The following is a 13,722-nucleotide window of genomic DNA, read 5'->3' as shown; positions in this document are numbered from 1 at the left end:
TAACATGAAAACAAGCTAGAGTGCATTTTGCTGAGTGAACTTAGTCTCCTAAGTACCACATAAGACTATTATTATAAAAACAGAAGGATAACTCGTAAGAGGGGGGTAAAAGTCTGAAAGGGGAAGGGGATGGAACAGGGGAACAGAGGTTGGCATGAGGAAGGAAATTATTAGCTAGCAGAGAATGTATGCGTGTATGTGAAGGAATTAGGAATTATCTAACGAGGGACCTGAAAAGTCGGGGTAATGATAGGCATAGATCAATGATGATTAACTTTATAAAACATGATGTACTTGACTGATTGTTTGAAACACTATGTAGGAATGTCTTAAATACAATGTAAGTGAATGTTGTACAATGAATATGAATTTTGCATGCAAAACAATACAAAATAAACTAGAAAATAGAAATGAGACTAATATAAATAAAAAACCTCTTTGTAATATGATTATTTATTTCTAATATGAACCATTTCAGATGGGGAAAAAATGCCTAACAGTATGGAATAACAGCTGCTAGATGATCATTTAACATGCATAATTTAATGATTTATAGTTCTGTAATTGAAACAATTATGTTGTAGAATTTCTTTATTAAAATTTCATATTCTTTAGCAAGTAGGTTACTAACAGCCACCTTGCTTTTGTTTCTAGCTCCGAGTTTTCAAGTTGGCAAAATCTTGGCCAACACTGAACATGCTGATAAAGATCATTGGAAATTCTGTGGGGGCCTTGGGTAACCTGACTTTGGTGTTGGCCATCATCGTCTTCATTTTTGCCGTGGTCGGCATGCAGCTCTTTGGTAAGAGCTACAAAGAATGTGTCTGCAAGATCTCCAGCGACTGTGAGCTCCCACGCTGGCACATGAACGACTTCTTCCACTCCTTCCTAATCGTGTTCCGCGTGCTGTGTGGGGAGTGGATAGAGACCATGTGGGACTGTATGGAGGTCGCTGGCCAAGCCATGTGCCTTACTGTCTTCATGATGGTCATGGTCATTGGAAACCTGGTGGTAAGTAGAAAAAATATTATACTTATTTTCACAAGGGAGAACATATTCAGCATGTTTTTTTATCCAAACCACTTCCAGTTCTCAATTATTCATAGCTATAGGAACTAGTTATAACTTAAAATATTGAAATCTGCATAAACCTATAAAATAACTTTGAAAGCAGAGTTGTTCTTTCTACTAAACCTCTTAGTATTCTATGGAGAGAATAATGCTTGACTTTTATCTTTCAGTTACTGCTAATGCATGGAAATGCTTCTAGGAACAATTATTCATTTTCATTATAATGGCAAATGGGTTATATGAAAGGTTTTTAATAAATTAGTAACCATCTCACTCAATACTTTGCCATTAAGAACATAACAAATACTTCATGTCTAGAAGCTACATTATAAGCATGTAGCTAAACATACACATTTATCATTATACTATGTAAAATGAACCACACCTTCCACCACTGTGTTGAGTTCTGGAGGCACAAGAGAAATGTTGTAAGTTCGATGTGATACAGGAATATGAGACATGCACTCATATATTATTGTTGTTGTTATATGCCATCGAGTCACTTGTGACTCAGGGTGACCCAATGTACAACAGCTCTGAACCCTGTTGTATTCTGTGCCAACCTTATTGTCTCTTACTCCTACACCTACTCCCATTATCCTAGTCACTGAGTCAATCCATCTTATCGAGGGTCTTCCTCTCTTATGCTGTCCCTCCTCCCTCCTAAGCCTGATGACCCTCTCCAAGGACTGGTTCCTCCTTGCAACATGCCTAAAGTATGTCCGATACTCATGTACATAAAAAAAAGTACTCATATACATAAAAAATTGAAAGTGTCCAATATGTGTGGAAAATGGTAGGAACAAAGTGTCACATGTCAAGTTCGTAAGATAGAAATATTACCCTAGCATGGCATATTTGGTCAGGAAACGCCATGGATTTTGGGCCATAAATATTTTTCATTGAAATGTAAAATATGGTGTTGTAGGAAGATGGTAAATCACCCCCTCAAAGTGGGAAAATGAAGAATCTACCTGTTATATGTGTTAATAAAATCATATGTACATATTAACAGCATTATTAAGAGTTATTAACAGTATATGCAATGTTGTAGATGCATATAGACTCTGTACAAAGTATTGGGCTTTTATGTCTCAAATGTGAAGTACTTCTAGTTGCTTGATTAGATCACAAAGCAGTGGAATAGCATAAGAACTCCCATAATCCATAATTTAAAGTATGGAATTTATAAACAGGATTTCCTTTCATAAACAAAACAGCCTCCAATACGCAAAAGGAAGGAAGATAAAAGACAAAAAAGAACTCTTTTCTTTCTGTTACTTTCCATGTTTCAACCTCTCCACCATCAGCTAATTAAGCTATCTCTTTAAAAATTTTATTATAATAATATATAAGAGAACTTTGTTATATACCGTATGCCATTCAGTACATCAGTTATATTCATCATATTGTTTAACCATAAACACTGTTTCTCAATGTTTAATCATCCTTAACATAAATTCAGTGTCTTTTAAGCAAGGTGTATGTTTCCTACTTTTAAAATATACTACAAAGTTACAGTAATCAAGATAATATGATGCAACAATCTGTATTTAGGCAGTCTGGAATTAGTCCAATTGATATTTGACCAAATTATTTTCACAATGTTGCTAAATCTACAAAATGTCATATTTACCAAAATTGAGGAAATATATTCAAGTGGTATTGCATAAATAAAACAGTATAATTGATACAATTATTGTGTGCTATTGAGTTGGAATCAACTCAAAGCTGACTCTCCAGTGTTTTTTTCCAAAGGCTGTAAATCACATGGAAGAAGATTGTCCATTCCTTACTTCTTTTCTTTACCAGACATGAAGGAAGATCCTGTAGCACAGTGTTTAAGTACTCAGCTGCTAGTAGAAAGATCAGTGATCAGAACTCATCAGTCACTCCATGGGAGAAAGATGTGACCTAGCCACAGAAGAAATAAAACAACAAAAATATTTCTTGAAATATATGAAAATGAAAATGTTGCTTACCAAAGCCTCTAGGATACAGTAAAAGAAGTACTTAGAGGTCAATTCATAGTCATGGAAGAAGAATGACAATGTCCTCCCATGCTATAAACTGCCTTTGGAAAACCCACCTGAAGGTCAGTTGTGGGTTGGTTCTGACTTGATAGGACAGAACAACAACAACAATTACCCAGTTATGTTCGAGCAAGGTGTTATTTAGCTTGCAGTTGGATGGTTTTTTTTCTCCTCTATCCTCTTGTTGGTTTCTAATTTTATAGCAATGTAATCTGAAAAAAAAAAAAGAATGCTTCCTAGATAGTCAATGATTTTTTTTAATATATTGAGGCTTGTTTTGAGACCTAACATAAGATCTATTCTGGAGACTGTTTAATGTGCACAGGGGAAGAATGTATATTGGACTTTTTTTAGGGTGCATTACCCTGTATCTATCTGTCTATGAGGCGGAATTTTTTAATTGTATAGTTTAGTTATTCTGGGTCTTTTCTTTGTTCAGTTTCTTTCTAGTTGTCCTGTTTTTCCTTCACAGTCATATATTGAAGTTTCCTACTACTATCATGCGTTTGTCTATTCCTTTTTTCTACTTTGCTAATTTTGTTTTAGGCATTTTTTCAGCTCTCTCATTTGATGCATAGGTATTTATTATGGTTATTTCCTCTTGTTCTATTGACTCTTTAAACATTATATAATGTTCCTTTTTATAGTTTATGCTGGTTTTCACACCAAAGTCTATCGGAAATTAAAATTGTTACACCTGTTGTGTTTTTTTTTGTTGTTGTTGTAATATTCTTGGTATATTTTTTTTTCATCCTTTGGTTTTTAGTCTGTCTTGCTCTTTTATTTTCAGGTGTATCTCTTGTAAATAGTATATTGATGGTTTGGAGTTTTTAATCCAATTTTCTCCTCTCTTCCTCATGGGGTCCATTGAAATCATACACATTCAGTGTGATTATTGAGAGACATGATTTTATTGCTGTGTGTGTGTGTGTGTGTGTGTGTGTGCGCGCGCGCGCACGCACGCGTGTGTGCATGTGTTGGTTTTGGTGTTGTTGCTGGTTACTTTTGTCCATCTACTTTTCTGTGGTGCCTATGGGAAAGGCTACTATTTCTTGCAACATTGGTCTTATTTTCATCAACTGCCTGAGGATATAATGTTTTAAAGATTGTCACTTTTGGAATGAGCTATACAGTCTCTCTCCTTATGTGGAAATGGGATAATAACACACATGAAAATAAGGGTAAAGAAATTATTGATATATGAAACATATCCCAATCTTGAACACAAAATGGAAATTAATCCAAATTTTCATTTTGGATGTCTGATTTTCTGATTTTTAGGACATGAGAAGATGTCCATTTCAGTCTAAGAATTAGCAGTCTCCATGTGTATCTGTGAAACACCACTTAGGATTTTATTCCCCAAGTGAACTTGACAGACTACATTTTCTTAAACTGTCATTGATCACCACAGCCATCTTGGTCAGAAGTACAATTAAACAAAGAGATTACATGGGTTTATGTGCATATTTCTAAGATAAGGAAGTAAACTGATAGATAAGATATACTAGTTTGTTTAGTGGGAATGGTGTTATTCAAGAGAGTTAAATATTCTTAAGGATTTCTTGTAGTGCTCTTTAGAGGCAAACATAGTGAAACTTCGTCTCTCATACTTTGAGTGTGTTGAGAGGCTATTCCTTGGAAAGGAATATCAAGTTGGAAATGTAGAGGGTCAACATAAGAGAGGAAAACCCTCAACAAGATGAATTGACATAGTGACTGACTACAGCAATGTGCTCAACTGTGTCTGAGATGATGCAGATGGCACAGGATAGGACAGGGTTCATAGGCTTTTTATGAGTTATATTCAGCTCCACAGCACCTAACAACAGCTACAGCAAGAATGGTGTGCTGAGGAGCATATAGATTCTTTCACTGAATCCTTCCAACCTTATAAACTGGAGAAGACTATATGCAGTCTTCATCGGGTCTTACACATTCTTACCTCCATTGCATAGACTAATTTGTAAACAGTTAAATAAATGAACACCAAGCCTTTTAACTTCACTCGAAAGACAAGGGTGCTGTTTCATTTTACTGGAATTTTGAAATTGGATTCAAGAAATAGAAAATGTTGACATGATTCCTAGGATTCACCTTTTTTGTTTTAACATTTGTATGCACATACTCCATCACTTCACTATCTTCATTTTTTTGTTGTTTGCACACTTGAATAATCAAGATAATTCATTGACATTGTCAAACAAATGCTGGGGAAAATATTACTCAGTTATGTGTCCATGAGTTTGCCCAATCCCTTGGTAAATCACCTGTTTTTGAGAATACAACAAACTTTCTACTCTCTCATACTTTAGTGTTTATTAGGGAAGTCTCAGTTTATATGCTGATTGGTACTTTTGGTCATGGAAATATCTTTGCTCCTCAATCACTTGTTCCATATTTACATCTTTACTAGAATTTAGTAGCATCTATTTTTCATAGTATTTCCAATCCAAGCCATGATTTTTGAGCCAAAAATTGGGACTTTTGATTAAGCAATAGATGTTTGTTTTCCTCCTTTGGTACAAAAATTTATATAATGGCAAAAATCAAATTTTATTTAACGATATTGAAATAATGTTTGGCTTATGAATAAATTATAGTGACCTAGAATTCCATGATATGGTCAATATCTTCAACATCTCAAATAAAACTTAGATTTTTGGGGGGTTGTTTTTTTTTATACTGTCCAAATATGAATAACCAAGACTTTTGGTTATGGAATTTAGTAGAAATGCCATGTAGCGATAGTTTCCAATAATTTTTCTGTGGTGGCTTAGTGGTAAGGAATTGTACTTCTAACCCAAAGAAACAACATTCAAATCCACCAATTGCTCTGTGGGAATAAGATGAGCAGTTTCCCTTCATGATATTTACTGCCTCTGAAAACCCACTGGAGATTTAGCTATGAATAATTTCCCACCGAAGGACACACAATAGCAACCACAAAAAAACGAGCTAGTGATTACTTTACATTAGCCGGGGTTTTTTTTTTCATTCTATTCACTTTTTTCCAGGACAGTTTGTCATCAACTAGAAGAAATACTTTTACAAGGGAAGAAATGTGATGCCTAAGCTGTCTTGGAAAACATGCAATGAATAAAAATTATAACAAAATTGTTTGATCATGTTATATTCTTAATTTATTTTAGGTTCTGAATCTCTTCCTGGCCTTGCTCTTGAGTTCGTTTAGTTCTGACAATCTTGCTGCCACTGATGATGACAATGAAATGAACAATCTCCAGATTGCTGTGGGAAGGATGCAAAAGGGAATCGATTATGTTAAAAGGAAACTACGTGAATTTATTCAAAAAGCCTTTGTTAGAAAACAGAAAGCTTTAGATGAAATTAAACCTCTTGAAGATAACAAAAAAGACAGCTGTATTTCCAATCATACCACTGTAGAAATAAGCAAAGACCTCAATTATCTTAAAGATGGAAATGGAACTACCAGTGGCATAGGCAGCAGTGTGGAAAAATATGTCGTGGATGAAAGTGATTACATGTCACTTATCAACAACCCAAGCCTCACTGTGACTGTGCCAATTGCTGTCGGAGAATCTGACTTTGAAAATTTAAATACTGAAGAATTCAGCAGTGAGTCAGATATGGAAGAAAGCAAAGAGGTAGGTACTTATGAATAAAAAGATATCTTGTTATTATGTCTTGCTGTTGCTATAAAACTAAGACTTTTCAAATTGTTTTACTTGTATAGGAAATATCTATTAATAATACATTTTGGGAGTATACTGTTGATAAAGAATTTGATGATAGACTGAAATATAGGTAGACAAATGATGTGCTAACATTTTTTCAAATACGTACAATTTAAAATCTTGTTAATATTAGCATATAGACTAATAAAATTAAGTATTTTGAAACAACTTTGGACTTGTGAAAATGCTTTCATTTAGTCTATTAAGCCTTTGTAATTTTATAGTGATTGCCTTATGTATGCACTAGAAAAATTGAATGGAGTTCCAGCACTCAGTTTACTATATTCTTGGCTCTTGGGTCGTATTCAATAAAATGTGATCACTTTAAAAGAGCGTATTTGTTCATGGGCTATCTGATGAGCTATTGGCTTGATATTTATATATACTTTCTTAAAATAAATAATGTTTTTAAGAAAAATTAATTTGTTTTAAGAAATCACTCTAAAATGTCTTTTAACACTAGTCACCTCAGAGCTATTAAACACCTTAGATTCTGCTTAAACAGACAGCCTAAATATATTAATTGCATTACATTATATTAACTGTATGAAAATATCAGTAATTTATAGTCAAAGCCTTGGTAGTAAAAAGTAGACTTTAGTTTATAAAAGAAGTATAATGACAAGAGTGAATATACTTTTGGTTTGTTTATAGGTTAATTATACAGATTTGAGGTGAGAAGGAAATTTAAATCTTACTAGCTAGTTTCTCAACTAGAGAAAATGTAGTCATAAATTCCAGTGATTAAAATATACATAAATAAAGTAGTATTATCAAATGCAAAGATAACACTCATCTCCATCATTTGAAATGATTACTGAGATGATTAGAATCTCTATGGATGTTTGAATTCTAAGAAATAGAGATGCTTTGAGGAAGATTTGGGCATAAAATTATGAGGCAAACTATTGATTCTAAGAAAAGAACTTTAAAATTCAGTCAGTATTCTATATTAATTTCAGAAGATTGTCAAAGAATATGCAATATCCATTTCAAACTCTTCGAATTGAAATATATTTTCAGAATTCTCAGTAGTCATTTAGTGTGGTCATTTTCTTATCTGATGAAATGGGAGAATTTTGCTAAATATTATCTGTAGTTAGAAATGAAAAAAATATTTATTTTCTTTTATAAATAACTTAAAACTTAAGTTTAAAAAATCTTTTCATTTTTGGAAGGCCTAAATGTAGATCTGGTTTTTTCCTGAGGAAAAGTAATGGGAGAGAACTTTGAGATATTTTTAAATGTCTTTAGTAAATCATCTACATATTTGCCAAATTTGTGTGATTTTTTTTGATAGCATGGATCCTTCAGAATTGCAAATTTACATCATAGTTGTACATGCTTTAACTCTTCTGTTACTTTTACTGTATTCTATGTTAATTCCTTATAAGCTTTGTCATTTTGAGTGACTGTCTTTTAGAAAAAAAAATTCTTATTTTTTCAGAGTGAAATTTAGTAATGCTGTATGGTGACCTTCACTGCTTACCGTTCTTACTTCTCACAGGAGTAAAATCAAGCTGGAGCCGTCAAGAACACAGCTCTGGTGGTTTTTAACCAGCCAGAGGCTCGTGCCACCACTTTTACCCAGGTTACCCAAGCAAGTTGAACATGTATAAACAAAATCAATTTCTAAATGAATTTGACTGGCCTGCATGTTACTCAGCTACGTCCCTTGCCCATCCATTGGCAGTAAAATAGAAATGCACAGCTGCTCTTATGCTGAGTCATAGAAAGCATGGTCAGGCAAGTCTGACAACCCTAACTTTTTTTTAATTAATAATTTAGCTGCTAATGATCTTACCATGTATTTTGAGAGATATATGCAACAAAAAGCAAACGATGCATGCCTTTATGGAGTATTTAATGTTTATTTTACATTATGGAGTTTTGAAAATGCTCAGATCCTAAAGGAAAAATGTAGCTGCTCTTTTATAAACTTTCAGAAAAGCTTTCTTGCCACATATAAAAACTCCTTTCTCAGATACAGCCCAAAACAAATGCTCTTTATTGTTCATTTCTTTAATAACCTCGTAAATTTCCTGAGGGTAATGGGCAAATGAAAACAGTCTTATTCAAGTGCAAACTTCCTCAGTGTTGTTTTCATAGTAATAATGCAAGTGTATTGGAATGTTTGTATTCTGGCTGCTAGGAACTGGGATACAATTTTTATCTGCCTCTATTTAGAGATTATGGTTTTGCCTTATTTAGCAATTTGCAAAAAGTATCTTGCCCTTAGAGATTAAGTTGGTATCTCTTCCCTTTCTCCTAAGAAAGGGAATAAGTTCCTTTTGCATGCACATCTGTGTGCACTCATACTTACACAAGCTTTCTGAAAAGAATACTCAAGGTGGTATGTACCTTCAGAAAATACAAACTCTACTTTCTCCATCCTGTTGGCCCCACCTGTCTTTTGTGCTTTCCCCCCACCTTTCCTTTATTTTATGTAGGCCTGATAGGAAACTTTCTTCTGAAAAGCTTTATTTAAAGATATGTTATATTTGTATATAAAAATATGCTATTATGTTTACACATAAGTATATAAATTATACATACAATCTTCTATAGACAAAGAGACCATTGTCAGTGCTTGCTCCTTTAATATTTCTAAAATAAAGACACTCTCCACATTATGTGAGTAAGGCAATGAATAGTACATTTTTTTATTGTGGATGATTCATTTTCTGACTTCAAAACCACAGTTTAGTACATATGCAAATTTGTTAGTCAAATTCTTCGATTCAATATCATTTTATAATATACATGTTAATGAATAATTTCTCATTCAGATGCTGTTTCCTCTCCACCTGTTCCTAAAACTTTTGTTACTAAAGCCTTTCATATAAGTGTATTTGACCCTTTGGAAGAAATATTGATCAGGCCATTTCTGAAGCATTTTTTACTTTAGGAACAAATTATTCAGTTATTAATTATCTGTAAATGAATCTAATGCCTTTTATAATAGTACAGTGGTATCATATAAAATGGGTTCGAGGATATATTCTTGCTTATACATAAATACACAAAGATAGAACTATTTTTCCTTTATTTTATACTGATTTTTTTTTTTCAGGAAGGCATGAAATTTTGAGTTCTTCTGATCATGAGTTCTTTTTCCTAGCCTCTTGGAAAGAAGCAAGACTTATTTCCTCATTCTTTAAGCAGCCTATATTCCAAAATCTTGTGTAGAAAAACATATGAATAAACATGACAGTCAGGTATACGATCTACTAATGTATCTAGGTGATTTAACTGGAATAAGTGTAATACAGGACAAATGTAACAAGAACTAGTTTAAACCGACTTCCTTATGTATCATATTAAAGTTTTTAACTTCCCAAAATAGATCTCAAAAGCCCCATTGATCATAATACAGAGCAGGGCAGTGAGAGGAGTGTACAGGTGTGTATGAACGGTCTGGGCATGCAATGGGGGAATGGGTTCAATAGTGCCCCATCTATGATTTTATCCTGAAGAATGTGTAATTTTCAGGGCAAACCTTGCCATTGAGATAGTGGTAGGGTTGGAAGTGGAGGATGATGGACTAATTAAAACCAAAAACCCAAAACCATTGTCATCAGGTGAATTTCAACTCATAGTAAACCTCTAGACAAGGGTAAACTACCCCGTAATGTTTCTAAGAATGTGAATCTTTATGGAAGCAAATCACAATGGCTTTTTTGTTGCATTGCTATGTCTGTCGGCCTTGGACCTTTTAATAGTCAACTACTTAACTTTCAGAAAATTAAAGTATCATTGTGATATCCTCTGCTGAAGGAATAGGTCAGAAAGATTTTTGTTTCTTTTGCCATATATATCAAAGAGAAGATTTAATTTCTTGCTACCTAAAATTTAAGAAAAAATATAATTCATGATAAAGATGAATACAAATTTCTAAATTAATTTTTTTCTTTTATTGATGATACTTTCATGTTTGGCATCTTTATTTAGAAAACAACATCAAACAGTCCATTCCTAGCACCTATGTGTCACTTTGATTCTGAAGCCTAGAGCAAAGGCACCAACACTTCCATTGTTTCATTGTTAAACAAAGTCGTTTAAATCTCCTTAGACATGGTATAGTAGTATGTATATGGAATAAAAGATTACCATTCTTGAGGATCAAAATAAAATATTTAGCACTTAATAAATATTTGAAGTTATTTAAGTCCTAACTGTTTTATTAACTCCAATTAGACTATACACATTTCCCAACAAAATTTCATGATCTTTAATTGTTGTACCTTTGAGTCAGAACTGACCCAAAGCTGACCCTCTAGCAGGTTTTCAGAGGCAGTTTAACCACACAAGAGCTGGTGGATTTGAATTTGGGATTGTAGCACAGTTCCTGACCAATAGGCCACCACAACTTCCTATGTATATATATTCCACTTTGATAAGAAAACAAAAGTGACTATAAAAATAAGGCAAAAGTTAATAAAAAAATCTTTCCTTTTTTAATCGTAAATAGTTTTGAAAAATACATTTACTTTCTAAAGGAATGAGAGGTTGTTATGAGGATGTTTAATAAATCAATGATGTGGTAAGATGAAAAGTATGTTGTTCTTGGTGTTAGGTGCCATCAGATGAGAGCTGTCTCATAGCAGTTCTATATTATAGAACTACTGATGCTGTTCATAATCTCTGCTCTGAGTCTGAACCGCTTGGAAGTATGTTGTTGTTGTGATGTGCTGTCAAGTCAGAACCTAGTTATTGACCCTCCAGTGGCTTTTCAGAGGCAGTAAATTGCCTCAGAGGAGATTTCCCATCTTTCTCTTGTAGAGTAACTGGCGGTGGACTTGAACTGAATGCCTTTGGGGTGTCAGTACAACTAGTAAAAATTGTAGCCATTTACTTATTAGATCCTTAACCAAAATATGAATCCACTTTCGTTAATTCATATAACTATAATTATTCAGCACTCCAATGATATTCTCATAGATATTTATTAATAAGAAGCCTGTAAGAAGGTTCTGTATTGCACCAACACAAATTCTGAATCTAATGCTTTCACCTGAAGGTAAATAATTGCTGTTAACAGCAAGTTATAATTGACATTGTACTTGATGTCTTTAAGGTTGAAACAGTGGAATCTGTCTAGTTCTGCTTGGGTCTGGCTGCTCTAACAGTATATCTCTCATTCTGTTCGCTTGTTTCATGATAAATAAGCACATTAATAAAAAGAGAACTAAACATCTGACATTTACAGGAAAAAAGTATTCAGCTTGTCAAGCTAGTTCTATTTCTATTCCTTTCATAGTTTAGTCTTTTATTCACATGGTGTTTTTCAGTGAATGAAATATTCAGGCTTGAATATTTACAAGCAACCTTTGTTTGAAAGTTCTTGCATGAGTTCTAACAATATCCTAAAATTACATATAGTTGACATTCTAATTGGTGAATTTGCACTGCAATTGAATAGATCATAACTATGACTTTATGTAAAGCCAAAGATATTTATAATCTTAAACTGATCCACTTGAGGTTTTGCAGAGTTTCCAGATATCCTAACTTTTTCATGTAATGTATTTCATAATACTTTACTCTTAAAAAATTTTAAGAAAGTAAAATTAATGTTATCAGAAAAGGCTTTACAAATCAAAATTTCTTACTAGGTCTCAGGATTACTATTTATCATTTTTATTTATTTATTTATTTTATGTGTGTACCATCAAATTGGATCTGACTGGTACAGGAGGCGATTGTTCCTCCTTCTTCAGCAAAGCATCTGGTGGATTTGAACCGCTCACCTCTGGGATTGCAGTGCAGTTTCCTGTAGGATTACTATTTAAAGTAAACTTTTTTGTTATGAAATATTTCAATGTATATTTGACTCTACCATATGTAAGTGAAATAAAAACCTAAATGAAAACTAGACTAATGATCAAGAAACATGGGAATTTGAGCTTGCAGTTCTTAATAACATAGCCAGTCTGTTAAATGTGTTTAATATGACAAAGTTCCAGTTAATTTATGAATCATCAGAGACATTCTCTAATAAGCATAGCAGAATGAGATACAAAAGACTTTAGTTTTAGCTACTGACACAATAATGACTTTACAAAAGGCTGTTAAACTCACATTTTCCCCTTTTAAGTAGACACTTTATTGGCTAATGTTTGAGGATTTTTTTTTTTTGCTAATTAGTCTTGTGTTTTTTTTGTAATTCAAGTATCAGCTATGTTTTGCCTTTTTGTTCCTGTTGGGTTGATTCACTTACCAAAAGGGTAAAAGTATTTCAGTAATAATAAACCTTATTTCAGGAGGAAGAACAAGGGAAGATGTTTGTCTCTCCTTAAAGAGGTTCTCTTCACCAAATGGGCCTATAGATTCATGTGCACAGAGTGGAAGGAGGGGCAATAGTGTCCAAATGATTCAGCAATAGTTTTCTTGACTCTAGGATTAAAACTCAGTTTATATCATATACTTGGGTAGATGCTGAATAATTGAGAGAGCATTATTTTGAGTTTATACCCCTGATTTTAAGATTCCTCACTCATTGCTCCCTTTACTTGGAATCTTGAAGGATGTATGTGACCTGGTAGAGAATACTACTTGCACTCCTTTGAATGTGAAAGAAAAGTGTCAGGCAGTAGTGGTTAAACTTTATTGATAGTGGCATTAACGACTCCAAGCATTGATTGTCCATCCATTCACTGAACACAACAATCACTGATTAAATGAAAACACTGACAATAAGACTATGGATACAAAGATAACAAAAGTATATGACTATAATTACTTAACACTCCAAAGATATCTCCACAGATAATAATATGAAGCGGTCCTGAGTTGCACCAAAACAATTTTTATTATTATTATTATTAAATTTTATTAGTTTCAATGAACATTCACAGGGATTCTGGGCTTTCACTCCTTCATTGCCACACCATTCTCTCCAC

General features: G+C 33.3%; 1 protein-coding gene across 5 annotated transcripts in view; it reads left to right on the top strand.

Annotated features, from left to right (window-relative positions):
• The window catches only part of SCN2A (sodium channel, voltage-gated, type II, alpha subunit), a 172,805-nt gene that overhangs the window by 119,848 nt on the left and 39,235 nt on the right, over positions 1–13,722 (top strand). For all 5 annotated transcript variants that reach the window (XM_006879342.1, XM_006879341.1, XM_006879343.1 and 2 more), the window contains 2 exons: positions 655–1,011; positions 6,257–6,730. In XM_006879342.1, coding sequence (XP_006879404.1) covers positions 655–1,011; positions 6,257–6,730 — 831 coding nt within the window. The remainder of the gene's footprint in view (positions 1–654; positions 1,012–6,256; positions 6,731–13,722) is intronic.

The sequence above is a fragment of the Elephantulus edwardii genome, unplaced genomic scaffold (genome assembly GCF_000299155.1).
Source record: "Elephantulus edwardii isolate Elephantulus edwardi_28Jun2011 unplaced genomic scaffold, EleEdw1.0 scaffold00003, whole genome shotgun sequence".
Classification (NCBI taxonomy): domain Eukaryota; kingdom Metazoa; phylum Chordata; class Mammalia; order Macroscelidea; family Macroscelididae; genus Elephantulus; species Elephantulus edwardii.
This window is presented reverse-complemented; position numbering and strand designations above follow the sequence as displayed.